At 44.8% G+C, this 17,946-nt stretch overlaps 1 protein-coding gene across 4 annotated transcripts in view; it reads right to left on the reverse strand.

The window, feature by feature from the left end:
* Positions 1-4,424: 4,424 nt before the first annotated feature.
* Positions 4,425-17,946, reverse strand: part of CD99L2 (CD99 molecule like 2) — an 83,465-nt gene continuing 69,943 nt past the window's right edge. For all 4 annotated transcript variants that reach the window (XM_050964760.1, XM_050964762.1, XM_050964759.1 and 1 more), the window contains 4 exons: positions 13,186-13,206; positions 12,775-12,894; positions 6,227-6,292; positions 4,425-5,773 (listed from right to left, as the gene is read on the reverse strand). In XM_050964760.1, coding sequence (XP_050820717.1) covers positions 5,706-5,773; positions 6,227-6,292; positions 12,775-12,894; positions 13,186-13,206 — 275 coding nt within the window. In that variant the 3' untranslated portion in view covers positions 4,425-5,705. The remainder of the gene's footprint in view (positions 5,774-6,226; positions 6,293-12,774; positions 12,895-13,185; positions 13,207-17,946) is intronic.

Genomic DNA, 17,946 nt, shown 5'->3' on the forward strand with positions numbered 1-17,946 from the left:
GAGTATGTTGAGTTGTTAATTAAACTCCTTAGTACTTCAAATATAGCATGGCATTTTAACTGTCTACTGAAATAGAGCAGGCTGTTTCTAAAATGAAACCTAAAGAAAGTAATTTGAAATTTTCTCTTTATTGGAGCTAGTGATCATGGAAGACTGTGCTCCATAATAATTGTAAAAGGGATAGTTGGAATAACTGTAGCACTTTCAGATATTAAACATTATATGCTCACAGCTACAATGTATGGATTCATTTTTATATAGAAAAGTGTCACTCATTCCTGCAAATAGTCTATATGTGCCACAGGTTTCAACCTACCCAAGTGATCTGTTATCGCAATAACAACATGAGGGATCCTCCTGAAATAATGGGAGTAATAAGCAAAATTGACTTGCCTTAACTCAGTATATACGAACATAATAGCCCTACTGGGTCAGACCAAAGGTCCAGCTAGCCCAGTATCCTGTCTTCCAACAGTGGCCAGTGCCAGGTGCCCCAGAGGGAATGAACAGAACAGGTAATGATCAAGTGATCCATCCCCTGTCGCTCGTTTTCAAACTGATGCTTTTTCATATTTCTGTTGGTCCAAGTGTGGTTTTACTCTGGAAAGTGATTTAAGTGAAATGATCTCTCTGCTCTGCTCCCTGCGTGAGCATTCAGCATCTTATTCTACTAAGTGACAAAATTAATGATTACTGTTTACTCTTGTTAACACAGCAGAGCCAATGCATTCTGTAAGAGGGAGCAAGGTTCAGATCTGACTGGTGCATCTTCAATGGAATTGTTAACTGTGTTCCAGTAGCTGGTTCAAAATCTGTCATCTGTTACACCAGGACAAATCTATGGAAGACAAAGCAAGTGTGTACCGACATAGGTAAATTTGACCAGCAGAATCAACCTCAGCCAGCAGAACCTACGAGTGGGGAACCATGTCTCAGGAATCCCAGAATGAGTCTGAAGCACTGGTAGGTAGTTAAACCTAAACTCTCCAATTTTTTTAAGGTGTCAGAGCAATACAGAAGTCACATTTCAGAGCTGAATGATACTTTGTGAAACCCCTTTCCCCCTCATTAGTTAAGTTTAATTCTGTTTAAAAAACAAAACACCCTTTCGTTTTTACTAAACTGGTAAATATAGTCTTATCCAACTGTTTCCACAGCCCTCCCACCCCATAGTTATACTGTAGTTTATATTTACTCCCTATCTATCTATTAATTATAAACAAGCTATTCAGTCTTTCACATGGATTTAATAAAGCCAGAATGACTGGCACTACCAGGTGAAAATAAGGGCTTAGAACTTTCCCAGTCTACAGCTACAGCTGAGTCCTTTAAGGGAGACAAACAGGAGAACAGGTAAGGCAAGATGTGAAATTCATAATATTTGTGCACACACACTTTTATATACAAATTGTAAAAAGGAGAAAAGGGTGCACCCCCACTTTTGTACGTGTCACTTACTTTGGCTTAAAGGTATTATCACTGCACCAGAATTCTCCTGCCCCTCTAATCACCGGCATTTGTTAGAGAGAAAGGGCTTCTACTGTTCTACATCAAAAATTACTCAGCAGCAAATAGTATCAAATGTAAAAACGGTGACATGCTGAGTCACCGTATCTGGGCCAAATATTTAAGTTTAGAAATCACCATTGCAGAGGAATTTCACATATTAGACATGGAGGTACAAATCCAAAGTCAGGTATGCCAGAAGTCCTTGGTTCTACAGGAAAACTCTGGATTCCAGACTGGCTACATTGAGTTGACCAGTGGTGGGGCAGAGTTAAGCTCGTTAGGGTGACTTTACCAGTGTTTTCCATACTCGTCAATTTTATCCTTAATTGCAGATTTTCAAGCTAATGTTTATTTTCTCAGAAAACCAACACTTCTCTTAATGTGAAAAAATAGTTGAAGTCGCTTTAGTAGGGCTTTTATGCAGGAGTGTGTGTGTGTGTGTGTGTGTGTGTGTATAAAAATACTCTTCCACCTTTTTCCTATTTTTGTCAAACACACAAAGAAAACACACCGTACCAAAATGTCACTGTGTATGAGTGTCTGTTTTATTCATAATTTTCCAGTGGTAGTTCAGCAGTCAAATTCTGATTTTTCCCTATAAGCCTTATATGCACTTTAGCAAAATGAGTCTGCCTTTTCACAGCATAATACACAAATTTCATTTGGTACAGGTCAGTTCTGCCTTAGTAAACTGTATGCCTTACTTTTATTCAAAGAAATAATTCATTCAAAGAAATAATTTACTCTTTATCTAATTTCATCCGTATGGTTTCTGAACATCACTTGTCACAGAAGCAATTTTAACAGCCAAGTCTGTCTTTCCACTTTAAATATTAATGTTTTCTTAATTTTAAATGGTTCTCATGGACTAATTCCACTTTTACCACAACAAAATAAGTCATTAAGAATATGTACTATTGGATTACATGAAAATGGGAGATTTTAATAAGAGCTTCTGAGGGTGTAGTAAAAAGTGTCAAGTCAAAACCGAATGTCACAATTCTCTGGCTTGAAAGGACAATTACAACTTTACCAAAAGAAAATGCACTTCACTAATATAGTAACAAACCAAAGCTTTATGTGACTAGAGAGGGTTTCTTGTCAAGGATCTGTTTCATGTATGTACAGAAAACTAATGGATTTTAAATTAGAATTGGTCTCAGTTAACCGCCAAAAAGCAGGGTGTGGTGAGTGCATGGCTACAGCACAGGCAGTATATAACCTTCCAGCAGGTCCTCGGCTATATTTTGGACTAAAGGAAAATTAAATCATTTCACTTAGCGTTGAGCTATGTCACATTTTTCCTGTATCCTACCACTTTCGACTTGCAAATATTTTTTCTCTGGCTACTTCGAAAGGGAATGTGGCTGAGATCATGTATGCAGAGTTTCAATATAGAGTTTTGTTTTTTTGTTTAAGTTGTCACCTGTTTCTAAATATGAAGGTCTTTAGTAGGGAAGTAACAGCCCTATCAAATTCCCCTGAAGCATAAAGTAAAACATAACTTGCACAGCTACTGAGAAGTTACAAGTAAGAATTATTCGAGGTGTTGTACAGATTGAACAGACAATCTAGAGATGAAGGATGGGAGAAAGAATGCAACAACTTTTTTTCTTTCAATGTAACATCAGTCAGTAGTCTCCTCTTTAAAGTCCTCCTTCTCCTAGATGCCAAATTATGCTATTGTAAACTTGGAACAGGAGTTCTGCTGTGTATATATGTACTTTTTCTTATATTGTAATTATAAATTGCATTAAGGCATAACTGCTTACCAGAATCATAGAAAAGGCTGTGGGGAAAAAAAGCAGCTTCTGTGCAATCTACTTCTGAGTTCTAAAATCTCGTATTCTTTTCAGAGAAACTACTTTAAAATAGAAAATTGCAATATTTGTGAATTAAGAGGTCTCAAATGTTTTAGTCTTTTAACACTTTCCCTGCAAGGGTTAAGTGGTCTTTCCTAAAGTAAGCAATCTTGAACACGCCAATCCACTGTACAGTAGACACACACAGTGATTGTACAGAGCAATAATAGAAATGCAACAAAATTTGACTATCTATACTCATCAAAACACTTCCTTTCGTCAGCAAAAACGAAATATGGAATTAAGTTCACTTGATCTACCCAAGAAAATGGCTCCTGGTATTGTACCAGTGCCATATACTAACCTTTAGCGCTAATATTTATCTTAAAATGCTTTTATACTACAGCTTTCAAACATGTTTGGCTATGAAAGAAACAAACTACACTATTTGGAAATATACAATCATATGAATTCAGCTTTGTGGCTTCGTTAGCATCTGGGTTTCTTTATGTGCTCTTCAAAATTCTACAAACCACATTTCCTCCTTGATAACCCGACTCTAGAGTATCTAAGCACGCACAAATGCTGTATTCCTTGTCTATTTTTCCTGCTCCAGTTCCATAGAAGCCAATAGTTAAATGAGAACTTTGGAAACAGCTTGTTACATTTTGTTTTGTAATACCAACACGTTCATATAACAATGTATTTCTGCCTGCAAAGCTATTATAAGGCTTTTGAAATGCATGTATCAAAAACCAGAGCATAAGGAATTGTACAGCTGCTGCAAACATTTACAATGCTACTAGGTACTTTCCTTTAAATCAGATTGTTACAAAAAATGTTCCTAGGCTTATACAAATACCTACAGGCAAGGCCCCATGTAAGTCCCTTCATGAAAACTGAGCATATACATCAAACTGAAAACTAGACATTCACATAATGGGGATTTTTGCAAAAACGTTACAAAATGTATGCACATCCTGATTCTATAAACACTTTGTACCTTTTCCACGTGAGAAAGTGAAGACTTTTCCTATATTTCAAAGCCTCCTTTTCCCAATTCGGCTAATTTTGAAAAATGTATTGAAACATGGCAGTGTCCACATTGTGGCAGTGTCCACATTGTAGCAGCAATAAAAGGGGCATAAAGGAAAAAAAAAAGTTGTAACAAGTGATAGTCAAGCTACCAGAGGCCAGAATTAATCTGTTACACTTCAGTTAAACAGGAACACAGATCAGAGCGCTGCTTCAACGTGAGTATAGTATCCTGTCAGTAGCCAGCATCAAATGCTTCAGAGGAAGGTGTAAGAAACCCCATAGAGGATGCAAAGAATCCTGTAGCACCTTATAGACTAACAGATCCAGACTAACACGGCTACCCCTCTGATACTTGACGCCATAGAGGATAATGCTGCACAATTACCCCATCAGTGGCAGTTTCTTCTAACCATTCTCAGAGGTTACCTTATGCTCTGATCTTTTTAAAAACATTTGATTAGTTTTAACTCAGCTCTCTGAATTCAAGTGACTCTGGCGTAAATGAGATCTGAACCTGTCCCTAAATCCACACACAGTTTTCAGTTAATCTCAATGACAATGCAGAAGTGTCAGTGTTATCATAGCCAAACCCTGGCACTCGAGGCTCAATGCCAATCTCAGACACAACCATGTATGGCAGTGTTACCTGCCAAAATCCCATATTGCAATGATCTGTATCATTATCTGGTATCAAAATCAGGTCCTTAAAGGTGGGTAGAAGCCTAGTAGCATGAGATGATGTGCAACCTCAACTCTGTGACTCCAATGAGTAAAGGCCTTTGTTACCCCCCCAGACAGGGCCCCTAAATGAGGATCTACCCATAGGCACTTTATTTTTAGGTGTAGCTACTCTAAGGAGCAAAATGTACCCTCAGCTGCACACACAATTTTCACTGCTGACACTGCATGCACATAGCTGATGACAGAAATTGGCTGGAAGTGATTTACAAAAGTTCTTGCATGGTTTGCTTTGGATCGTTATTTTACAGGCACTTTATCATCCTCACACCTGTACGCTCTGGCATTCTTTGAAAAAGACATTATCCCAGCTGCTTGTCCCAAACGTGAAAATCCTAAACGTTGCTTGGAAGGCTACTGAAGCACCTTTTGTTGTTTTGTACACGTGACATCAATCCTACATTATTAAATTCCATGTAAACATATAACTCTTTACAAAAAAAATAAAAAGACACTGACATTCTAACCCTACCACCTATATCAACAAGAAGCCACTTCTAGTCTAAATACACATTGAACAGCTTGGATCCAAATTAAATAAAAAGCTGAATTACAAGCATGTGAGATGGTTTTGTGTGTGTGTTTGCCGCTGATTCTCTTCCAGCCCAAGGCCATGCTTTAGACCTTCGCATTGTCTTGTGGTGGTGGCGGCTCTGCTGACTGTGTTTCTAGGACTGAATATTTAACTGGAGGGGGAAAAAGAATCACCATGAATACAACAACATATTAAAGTATTTAAATACAAGGAGTCAACGGTGGGAGTGCTCTGTGGCCTTGGGAAAATCCTTTCAGCTGTGTGCCTATGTTTTCCCATCTTTAAAACGGGGATGATGCCTTCCTTTTGTAAAGCACTTCAAGCTGACAAGCACTGTGGCAAAGTATTAAGGCCCATTGTTTGCAGAATCAGGCTCTGAGTCCCCTGGATTTATCTCTCTCTTTCATGTGTGCAAGGGCTGCTGTGGATGTTTTAGGGCAAGTGGCAGTGTCTTCTGTTATATTTGCTATGACTTGCTTAACAGAGAGAAGAAGGCCTGGCTGACGTGGGAGACACTTACAATGGGAACATGTATTAATGTTTGGCAAGAGCTGTGAAAGCCACGGTTCAGAAAGATTAAGAGCAGTGCCAAAAAAGCTCTCACCTTGAGGTTCTTCAGTTACAACAGCTTCCGTGTTTTCTCCTTTCACGTACTCCGCATTAAGACCCTCTATGAAGTGATGATAAAGAGAGTCAGATGGGGAAGGAGAGAGTAAGGTATATTTCTCACCAAATGCTAAATGATGCAAAGGAATCTTACCAACGCATGGGTAAAGGAAGCGGTTTAGAGCAAGCCTGTATTGTTTATGAAGCAAAATCGCACTGAGGTTCCCAAACTTGTGGGCGTTTGGGCTTTAAATGCAAAAAAGTTTTCAACGTTGGACGCAATTAGTAAGGCTCTTCGTTTCAGTAGCACATCATGCCGGGCTGGGCACTGAGGTAGGGTGGGAAAGCTAAGCACTATTGTGAATAACTGAGGGGGCCAAAATCATCATTGGCAATAAGCCATTGAAATGGCCTTGACTTCAGTGGCACTGGGCTCACTTCCACCAATCTGGCCTAGACTCTAGTTTTCAACAGGCTAGAGGTACAGTGTAGGGCAGAGAGGAGCCAGCCACCCCCATCTGGCACTTCACAACCCTTGCTGCCTTTCTGCCCTTTTATTCACAGTGCTTGTGGGAACAGGTCAGAGGCATGACAGCGCTGCAGCACCTACCTGCAATATCTTAGGGCTCCGTAGATTTCAATGGTGCATCCCCTTCAAATACCAGGCAGAAATACCCCAGGAAGTCCAGCAGTGAAGGTGTTACTTACCCCCCACTTCACATTCAGACAGTTTATTTGCTTTTCTGCTATACACAAGCTCAGTTAAGGTGCATTCCATAAGGGCGCTGCAACAAGCCCCCGCCACCCCCTGCAGCTGAATGGTGATGGGCAAACTAAGCAGACTGCACTGGGAACAGAGTTGCAAGGGAGGAAACTGTGCCAAACATGCTCAATTTTGGGGGGAACAGGGTAAAATGAGGATTTCAAGGCTTAAGCAGACGAGCAAACTGGGCAGAGATGCAAGGCAGCTTTACCTTGCCCTTCTGCAGCTTTGACCAATAACATACAAGTCTTAGCACAGAACTCACACAACAAGCAAAGCTACACCCTACAGCTCTGGCTGCATTATAAACTTTCACCATTTGTAACCAGGCGCTGCTGTTGTTTGTGTTCACGCACAACATGGTCATTACATGATGTAGGCTGGGATCAGGCTGTAATGCTGATTTTAACAGTAGGCAGACCCCTCTAACCATACTTATGTCACCAGCTTGGCCAGCCTTCCTTCCTCCCAGCGCTCTATGGCACGACATCCCAGAGCATTGCTTCTTCTGCACCTCCGCTAGGCAACCCGGGCCAGCTCGCCATCTGGTCCCGGAGTGCAGTGGTGGGGTGGATGCACAGTCACGGCTGGACACATGGGTGTGTTATGAAAAAAAGCTTGCGCGTGGCTACAACTCCATCCTGTTCATTGTAATTGGATCTACGCCTGTCACACTGTGTACTACAGCAACTAACAGCATGACACGTGCCGCTGGGATTCAGAGTAGAAAAATAATTCAACAGGGCCTGCTAGGCATGGCTGAGTCATTTCAAAACAACAGTGAGGTCACAGCGCAGGAGTCGCGCTGTTGAATGTGAAACACATGCCTGGGCTACTGTTTAACAGTGGTTTGAATCCACATCAGGGTTAGTCACCCTGACAACCAAGGACAGCAGACCCCAGAGGCTTCAGAGTTTTGGGCAAAGTAAATTCTGGGGGGGAGGGTCGGACACTGCGAGGAACTAGCTGCTTTATTGGCCTAGTTCTATTCCCTTGCCTCACAATAAAATCAACAAGACTACTTGTGGGGGGCAGGAGAATGGAATTTAGCCTCTTACTGCAACTGGCAGAAAGCGATGGCTGCAGGGAACAGGACACACAGAAACATTTCAGTCTCTGCTACATGCTCATGGCAGCAAGGGCAGAGCAGGGCTAACATTTAAAGACCACATAGCTCTGTTCTGCCCCAGTGCCAGGTCAGACATACAGCGGCTGCCTGGCCAATGCCTCTAAGGTAAAGTCTTTAGTTACAACTGAGGGCTGGATGGTTTTATGGTTAAGGCACAGGCCTGGGCCATGTAGAGCTGGATTTGAGGCTGAGCTTTTGCACAGACTCGCTATGTGGGGTGGGGGGTGGGAGGCAAAGGACTTAAGCCCAGAACTTCTAAGGCATTTAGGCACCTAACAGTCATTGAATTCTTGTGCCTAAATCTCCCTCTGTCTCAATTTTCCATCTATAAAATGGGGATATTACTGCTCACAGAGGAGGTAGCAAGGACTAATATGCCATGAGACCTAGTATTATACCCAGCACTAAAGAAACTATAGCCTATTACATGGATGTGAAAAGAAATATGACTAAAAAGGTGAAGGCACATACACTGCAGGCGTGGGGAAGCCAAATGCACTACCTTGGCAGATAGGATGGGACCTTTACACCTGGGCTGGTACTAAGGAAGACAGAAGAAGTTGCCAAACCAAACGGCTGGTCACTTATGTGAGTTCCCTATCACTCAATGGCAAACGACAAAGGCACTCTTACCACGATGGGTGGGTTTGGTTCTACATTCTATGGGAGCAGTTAATTCAGCAGGGGGGTGGGGGGTGTTTTTTAATGCTGTTTGGGGAAAAGCAGGTCACAAGCTGTAGGAAAGGGGCACAAATGTTGCCAACAAAGCAAACATTTTCTTCTCTGACGCTGCAGGAGGGCTACAGAATAACACAGCAAAGTGTTTAATGGGAGGTGAGGCACAGCCAAGGCCAGTACTAGCCCAAGCAGCAGTGGGCATTCATTCGCTGGTCAGCACAGAGGCCTGGGAAACAAGACTCTTGGGATCCTTCTGGTCCTTGCTCTACCCTAGCCTTGCAGTGTGATCGTAAGCCAGTCGTATGCCACGGTGTACATGGCAGGTAACAGTCACTGGCTGACAGGGTGGCTTGGGAGGCTCAAAACATATGACACGTTTTGAGCCCCTCCCACGGAAGGTGTAATGTTATTCCTGCTATTAGTGCAAATCACTAGAAAACCAATGACCAAGGGGGCTGGGAAGGGGGACAGGGAAACAGAGTCTGAGCCTGTCAGTGCAGAGAAGCCTCCTTTTCTCCTATTTATTTTAGTGGGAATTGCGGGCTCTCAACACGTCAGGCCCAGTGCAGCAAGGGAGCTGTGTAAGTGCAGCGTGCTGGCGAAAGAAAGGCCTTGCTCCAAATGGTGAAAGAGGAGTGTGAATAATGCAGATGATGCTTTTTAATGGAACCAGGTGCCCAGCTCCCATTGGCTGCATGGCACATAATTCCCTTAGGCTTCTTTGAAATTGCCAGCCTTACTCTAAGTTTCCTCTCAGTAAGTGTGACCAGTAGGTGTGGCGTTTTCCCACATAATTGCTCAGTAGCATAGAAATACCAACGTTGCTCTGTTTGACTATGGCCTGTCAGAACTCCCCTAAGTCATCTTGATGCTCCTAGGTACCAAGGTGATGGGTGTTAAAGTACAGAGAGGGGTAAAGGATATGGGGAAAACTTTGCATCAGTCATGGATAAAAACATGAAGAGTGCATGAATGTTCCAGTCCAAATGAGATAAAAAATGCAAACTGAGCCCACATCCTCACCATTGGACGGACGGACGCACGCACACCCACACACCCCTAGTGTTCCTTTGTGCTACCAGAGCACAGTCATTCCATAACACAGCAGCCTCCCCCAAGACATGTGTTTTGCTGGAATAACACCAAACACAATTTATGTTTTTCAATAAAAAGCCAGTTCTGCCACTGCTGACTGCTCTCAGATTTCTGTCATGCACTGCAATGCATCTAAGGCCTGACATTATCCCAGCATGCCATGTCTGATGACTTAAATTAATCCTCCTTTATAATTAACTTTAATTTCCTGCTGCCTTTCTGGGCTTTGCTTCTTTCGGCTTCCCTTTTATCAAAGGCTTTATTTTTTATTTATTCTTTTCAAAATATCATTTAAATAGGGGGAACAAACAAGGGCATTTTATTCTATCACATTAATTCCACTTTTCCTGCTGATCTGATTTTCCAAAACTCTCACCTGTTTGTCACAGCCCCAGCCAGGAAAATAGCAGTGTTTCAGGGTAAGTTTCGGCCCCGATAGTGAAGGAGACACTCAAGGAATTTTAGCTGATTAATTTTAAATTAGCTTTTTTGGCTGTTCATAACAACTGCTTGGAAACCCTGGGACAGTGAGTCCCACCCCATGGGCTCCAGACCACCAGTATTCAGAGGTGAGCCCAGAGGTGACTAGGGTCTGCCCAGTTGCTACATCATATTAAAGACAGCTACTTTAACTACACCAAGCACTTTCCCCAGTGCTCTTCTCTATGTACACAATGGCTGTGGCTGCCCTGTGGGTGTTACATGCCAGGTAGTGGGAGAGGGAGGCGGGTCAGGGGCCAGAGAGGTGTCCACAAATACCCACTCTTGTGACTCATACTATGAAAGGGTTTGAGAATGGTTGCCAAGGCCAGGCTCTGGCCACCGCTTGCCTGGGATTCTGCAACTCCCTCCTTTACCATCTCCCATTCCTAGGTCTCCAGCAGCTGCAGAATGCTGCTGCTCACCCTCCCTCTCACACACAAAGGAACTCGCCTGCCCAGCCTCAGAGACAGCCGCAGCCCTTTCAGACTCCCCCATGTGTTTCAATGTCCTTCCCATCTTCTCAAGGGCCTTATCTCCTCTCCTCCCTCCACCTGTGCAGTGTGAGCCCCTTCCCACAACCTAGCTGTGCTTGGTGTACCTGCCATCTGGATTGCAATAGCTTCTTTCCAAACCTCATCTCAGAGTTAACGATAACCCCCCACCCCAGTAGCTACATCTTGGTGTGTCCCTCTCTGCTGTTATTACTTAACTCTACAACTGGATTAGCTAAGGGGCAGATCCTGAAAAGTCTGTCCAGGGGAAGGAACTTACAGGATCAGGGCCTAATGCTGTGAAGTGTTCACAATTAATGATGCTTTACAGAAACAGAAGGTGATGAAGTGTAATCCATTTCCTCCCTGAAATCATCTCCTTCCACTTTGCTTTCTTTTTGTAGGGTTATTCATGAATGCTGGCCTGCTGCATTCATTATTTTCCCAATGGGAAAAGCATGGAAACATTTATTTTGAAAGGCAATCTTTACAACTGAACTATACGAACAGCTACCTGGGGAGGGGGAAGAACTTGAAGCTATTAAATACAATTATGTGGATGCAATACTGCTCTAGCCACTTCCTTTATGACTCCCACTGCAGGCTTTTTCCTTTTTAGGAACTTCTTTTTCCCAGCATGCCTTTCTGGGGTTAGTCCTTTAAATTTGACAGACTCTAGAGAGGCCATTTTGGAATCAGCCACTGCTTGCTGTATCTCCTCTCTCTGCCTACTGGTAAGTTTTCAACTCTGGTTATATTTCCTCTTTCTTATTCCTCAGTCTATGGTATGTTCCTACGTCATTCATTGGGTGCTGCAGTCTGGACAGATCCTACCCCAGAATAGTCTTAGACTGTAATGAAATGCTGTAGAGCCATCACTTTAAGCTGGAACAATATGCTGGCTGTTTGGCTTAAGGTGGTGTCCTGCATTTGAGCCAGCACTAATGTGTGTGCATGTTCAGTCAACAATTCTGTGTGCAGAGGCAGGGGGTAGCTGAGTCCCCTCACTGACACTGGTGAAGGGTGTAGCTGCTGGAGGAGTTCCCACCCTTATCAAATGGTGGGTTTGAATAGTTTGGTTGATTAAATAGTTAATGTTATAAGAAAAAAACCTTTCAGATCCAGAGTTCCTGAGTGGGGTGGAACAAAGCCACCCCCTTGCAAGAGCTGGAGCTGACACATGTTGTTTCAATTTCAAATGAATGCTTTATCCTACAAAATTTCTCTGCCTGCTAGTGAGCCAGGTTTGTGGGGTGGGGATGTTTCTTCTCCCCCACCACAGGGATAATTTCAGTCAATAATAATAAATACCACTCCAGTCTCCTCCATCACTCTTCTTGTTCCTGAATGTCCCAAGGTACAGCTTGGCTCCTGATGCCATGCCAAAGAGAGATTGTGGTGGAGGCCTTAAGTGTATCCCACCAATTATACACACAGGTTTGCTTCCCGCCCAGACTGTCTCATGTTGCCTCTGCTCCTCTCCCTGCCTTTCCCTCACCCATCCCCAGTGTAATGAGGGGAGCTCCTTCTCACAAACTGGGTCTTTTAGCTAGTTACAATTGAGAGAAGCAGCAGGGGGCTGATAAACAATTTGGGCCTCCTGGCTAGGAACACAGCCAAGCAGCACCGTTCCCATGAACCGATGCCGCTGGCGCTCCCGTGCATGGTGGGTACCATAGCCCCAAGGTTACTTCAGCCTCAGGGTGTGTTAACTTCTCTGAGGATTCTGGGTGGGGTTTTCCCCCGGCAAGTCCCTGGAGGGCTCTCCCCAGGGGCCGCAGCCTCCTCTTCTTGCACAGAAAGGGGGAGGGTTGCTGCCCCTCATGTGGACCCTCAGGCAAGGGTGGTTTTCCTCCTCTTTTCCCCAGCAAGCTCTGTGCTCTGCTCAGAGCGTTTGAACCACTTACGTTGTATGCTGAAGCAAAACTTCTTTTGCTGATAGGAAATGTAACTGGAGACGGCGCCGATCAATGCCATGACAAGAGCACTGGCTATTCCTGCTATTGTCCCAGTCTCGGCAGTGGTGCCTACAAAGCAGAGGAGCGGATGTTGTGCTTAAATACGTATTAGGATCCAAAATGATTATTCCAGGGATCTAGCTGTTCTCTCCCTTCCCCCAGGCCATCTGGGCTATTCTGCAGACACTAGGGCTGGCCAGGATTTCTCACCCATAGCCTCTTAAGCAAACTAGTCTGGGAAATGTGGTGGGCAGGGGCCGGGGGGCCGAGTGTTTGCATGTGTCTGTCGCTCGGAGTTGCCATGGTAGCAGGGTTGGTCTGGGGCTGAACGGAGCTGAGCTTCTGTGCATCGCTACTTACCTGCATCGTAGTCGCTGCCACCTGGAAGAAAGACAAGAGGCGTTAGGGCTGATGCTGCCAGCACGGGCTTCGCATTCATTGGTGCCTGTTGGGGATCAAAGCCAACAGCAGTGTTGTTCCTGCCCCCCATCACCTGACTGAATCCACTGCTTTCAGTAACCCACACCATGCCCTGCAGCCTGTCCCAGCCAGGGTGGGAGGAAGGTGGACTCACCCCACCCCCTACTGCAAACGCACCCTAGAGCTGGTGTAAAACAGTTGCTGGGCTCTCTGAAAGCTCTCCTGTTCCTGGGGTGGCCGGCCAGCCAGCTGGGCTCTTGAATATAGACTATGCCCTGGTCTACACTACAGAGCTAGAAACAGCTTACGTCAACCTAACTCTGTAAGTGTCACACTAGAATTTCGCTCCCGCAGATGTAACTCACCCGCTACGCCAACCTGACTTCACCTCCATGAGCGGCGTAGAGTCATTGTCTATGTCGTTAGGTTAATGACACTGCCTTGGTTACAATCGACTGTGGCTGGCTTTCAGAAGCCATCCCACAACGCCTCACACTAACAGTGCCGTCAGTGCAAGCGCTCCTGGTGAGGACCCGCACCACCGACACACAGAGCCAGGTGTAGACACGCACAAGCGATGTAGTTATTGCGCAGCTGCATGCCGATGTAAGTTAGGGCAACTTAATTTTATAGCGTACATGTGCCCTTAGAGACCAGGACCAGACCACTTTGCTCTTCTGTGTCCCTGCCCCTGCGGATCCTATCCCCCACCCCGAGACATGTGGGCAATAGAAACTGGGACAGAAAGACAAAATGGAACAGGCAGGTGGGGTGAGGGAGAAGTGGAGAGGAGACTAAGAATGAGAGAGAAACTAGGCTGAGAACAGATGGCAGCAGCTGTGTAGCCACAAGGCCAGGCCCAGTGGCCAGCCTGTCACGTACTTAGTCTTCACCCTGCAGCACCAACCCCTGGCGTGCCAGGGCAATGGGCGCAGAGCTGGCAGCAGGGTGCTCTGCTCTCACCACAACCCTTCTGCACTGGCTCTGGTGGAAGGGCAGGTACCAGGAACCTCAGTGCTCCCTGCAGCCGCACTGGGGGGCAGAACACCTAGTGCTCGCTCCCCAGCATAAGCAGCTCCCCTCCCCCACAACTGCTTGCGATGGCTCCTCTGCTGAACCTGTGTAGCATGCATGGAGGAGACCCCCCCCTCCCCACCCACCCACCCACACACACACACACAGAGAAAACCAGCAGCTAGGACCAGGGACGTCCGTGTGAAAGCACAGGCCACCTGCGGACACAGCTACCTTACTGTGCTATGGCTGGCAGAGCATGTAGGCTGTCTTCACTCGGACAAACAGTGGGATAAGTAACACACAGTAGCAACTCTGCTGTACAATCCTAGTGGAGACATGGCTCTGTAGTGTTTACTGAGCGGCAGCTAGGTGAGGTTGACTTCACCGTAAAGCCACAGGTGTCATGTCTCCACTAGGGTTTTATGTGCATGAGTTGCCCTGGCTGAAAACACACTTGTCTTGGCAGTGAAGACAGTCGCAGAGGAGAGAAGAGCGGGGTCATGCTTTCTAACTACCATCTCCTAGCACAGCAGGGTAAGGGGCTGCCAACCTGGCCCAGGAGCCTTAAGCTGACAGCCACCTTCATGATCCTACTGTGACTTTAGTGATTTTCTCAGTGTTGGTGGTGGTGGTGGGGAGGTAAGACTTGCAGGAAAGCGGCAGTATGGAACATGCTGTTGTGTGACTGCAGACCTGCACGCTAAGGTAACCCTCATATATAATTAAACAGTTGCTGGCTCAGTAACATTGTGTTAGGCTATAAGTGGAACTGATTATAAATTTAGTGCTGTGCAGTCAAAGGCAGGCTTTACAGTTGCTTGTGGCTTCATTTACACGTATCTGCACTCGAGTCTAGAAATCTCAGCTTCCTCTGAGACAATGCCAGGGTGACTCCAACAAAGGTTTTTTGGTGTCAGGCTGTGGGCAGGCAATGAAAGAGGACCTGCATAATGAGAGATGCTTGCAACACACGCAGCTTGAAACTGTATATACAGGGGAAGGGGCATGTGGGAACTGACCACCCTCTAGTCTACTCGATCCCTCTGGAGACAGGCTGACTTAAAACAGTTCAGCACATTAATCAGCCTCGCACTTCTCTTTCATGGTGCCTCCATTTTCTTATGTTCTGAGAACTAAGGCGCTATGAAGTTATGCCACGTGTGCAATGTGGTAGTCGAGGGGGCAGTGTGTGTGTGTGATGCACATGAGTGTAATAACTACTGGCTCACTGAGGCCAAAGCCTGACACCACACTGGGGCTGTAAATCTCTAGTCAAAGAAGAAGATCTGGCTGGAGGTATGAAGAGCCAAGTGGCTTCCTCCTTTTTCTAAGGATTAATTAGGTCCCCACACTGACACAGGCACATGCAGCAGAACCTCGTCCTACAAAGGTCTGAGTACTCTAAAGCCCCATTGCCTTCAATGGGAGCTCAGAGTGTTCAGCACCTTGCAGAACTGGGCCCGTAACAGCTGCTCAGAGAGTTAACAGGCTGTGTTTAGCAGGCATTTATATCAAAATGAGTCAACTCTCACATTCATTTATTCCAACTGGAACCAAAGCAGTGACAGGATTCAGTGCCCAGGAAGGAATCCCGATGAGAATTCTCCCATTCCAGCAGAAATCCCACCTGTGATGTTTCTTATTATTTTATTGCATCTTCTACAAACGGTGAAGCAGTGACCTTTATTCATGATGCACTTCGGTAGAATGGGACCCGTGCTACGGACCGTAGCTCAGAATCAGAACCTGGCTTGACAGACTTATTCATTCTTTCACCATAAGGTGAGATCAGTTCCAGGGATTTGATGACTCTTCCTCTCTTTTCTCTTTGCTTTTGTTGTGAAGACTTAAGACATCACACACATTTATCAGAGAAGCCGCCTTAAGTGGGTAGTTCTTTCTGTATGACAGATGAGCTCTCTATATCCTATTCCCGTGCTAAGCAAAGTTTTGTACATTGACTATAAACGGATGATAAGTGACATGCTATATAGAATCACACAACATACCTGCATTGTCAATAGAAAAATGTGCAGCTAAGCTCCATAATGCAAAGGAATCTTTACTTAGCCTGAAACCTATTTAAAAACTGCTTTCCCTGGAGAAACAGGGTTAGGAGGAAAAGTTCTCTCCGAACCTATAGTTAACAAATCACTGTAAATAAATCTTGAATTTATGGAAGCGGGTCAGCATAGTATTAATTATTCCAATGCAGTTTATCTTTAGTGCAGTTTGTTGACTTGGCTGGTGGTATTCATCCTTTGAATTTTCCTATTTTAATATTTAATATTGTGGATCTTCACAAACATGTGGCCTGATGTCTTCACCTTAACGCTCAGTAAGCAGTAGTGAGTGGTTGAAAGTTGAGGGAAAGCTTTTATCTTTTCTACCATTTTCTGTATATTCAAAGTATTAGTCATGAAAGCCAATTCCCCAAGCCAATTCCCAGTGCTGTGGGACTCCTGTCCTTAACTACACTTGGAGTTGGATCATTCCTCAGAGCACTTTCCAATCCATAGGTGAAACCACTACTTCCTAATTAATGAAGCAAAGCCTCACCCAGCGCCTGCTGACATTAAGGAATGCTGACTTCAACAGGAACAAGAGCACATCCTGACAGTACGTCATTGCTTGGGGTTCATCCTAGAAGGCAGATGCTTTCTTGTAAAATGCAACTTTTAGAAGTTTAGTTGATATCCATTAAAAATCACTCCTCAAATAACTTAAAGCTAATTAAGGAAACTAATTAGTTGGGGGCAAAGGAAGGGGGCTGAGTCATAAATTGTAACTGTTTTTGGAGTTAAAGAAATCAATGGTACAAAGGTCTTCCCCTTCCCGCCAGTGGGCTACAAGTTTGTTCCTTGCCATTCTGCTCCTCCAATGTCTCAATGGGTAATTCAGAGATTCATGTTAAAAAGGCTACTCTGGAATCATGCCACAAAGGAGAGGTGGTTGAAGTGACCTGTGAACAAGCTTAGGGTGGTTTAGGAGCTGCTCTTCCTCCTGTATTGCAATCCATGGCACCCATACAGGTCACAGTGCTAATAAAGGAACAAATTCATCTGCATAGGTTTCTCCTCCTTGCATTCCTAAAACTTCCCCTGGACTTTGCAGCCTTCATGGCCTCCGACACCTTGCGTTCTTCTCTCTTTTGCTTTGCTGGGATAAAACTAACGTGCCTCTTTGCCAGAGCTAGCCATGGTCTTTCCCCCAGGGCCATAATACGCTTCCCCTTTGGCACATTTCCTAGCTTCAAGCAGGAGATCCAAAAAGGAATCACATGCTTTCTCTGGAAAGTCTCAATGCAGAAGTTTTCAGCTTCTGAAATTACCTCCCCATCAACTTTATATGGGGCTTGCTGGCAATAATGCTTTTTTATCTCCGCTCCATGAAAGGCCTTAGCATGGCGCTTGACCCTAGTCTCTGTTTCCACCAACATCTCTTAGCTCAAGGACCAGGACTCGCTCATGTTGTCTGTTAGTGATGCAAGGCTCTACTACAGTGATTTAAGTACAACTTCACACATGTATGTGACTCCTTATCAGTCTCATCTTACACTCCAGTTTCTCCACTGCCTTTTGCACAGGGTGCTCTACTAGATTAGCTGCTCAGATTATATTACAGATGCTTTCAGTGAGGCTAGGGAACTAGGGAAGGCTGGCTGCCCGCCTGCCAGGAGGAAGG

The sequence above is a fragment of the Gopherus flavomarginatus genome, chromosome 8 (assembly GCF_025201925.1).
Source record: "Gopherus flavomarginatus isolate rGopFla2 chromosome 8, rGopFla2.mat.asm, whole genome shotgun sequence".
Taxonomy (NCBI): domain Eukaryota; kingdom Metazoa; phylum Chordata; order Testudines; family Testudinidae; genus Gopherus; species Gopherus flavomarginatus.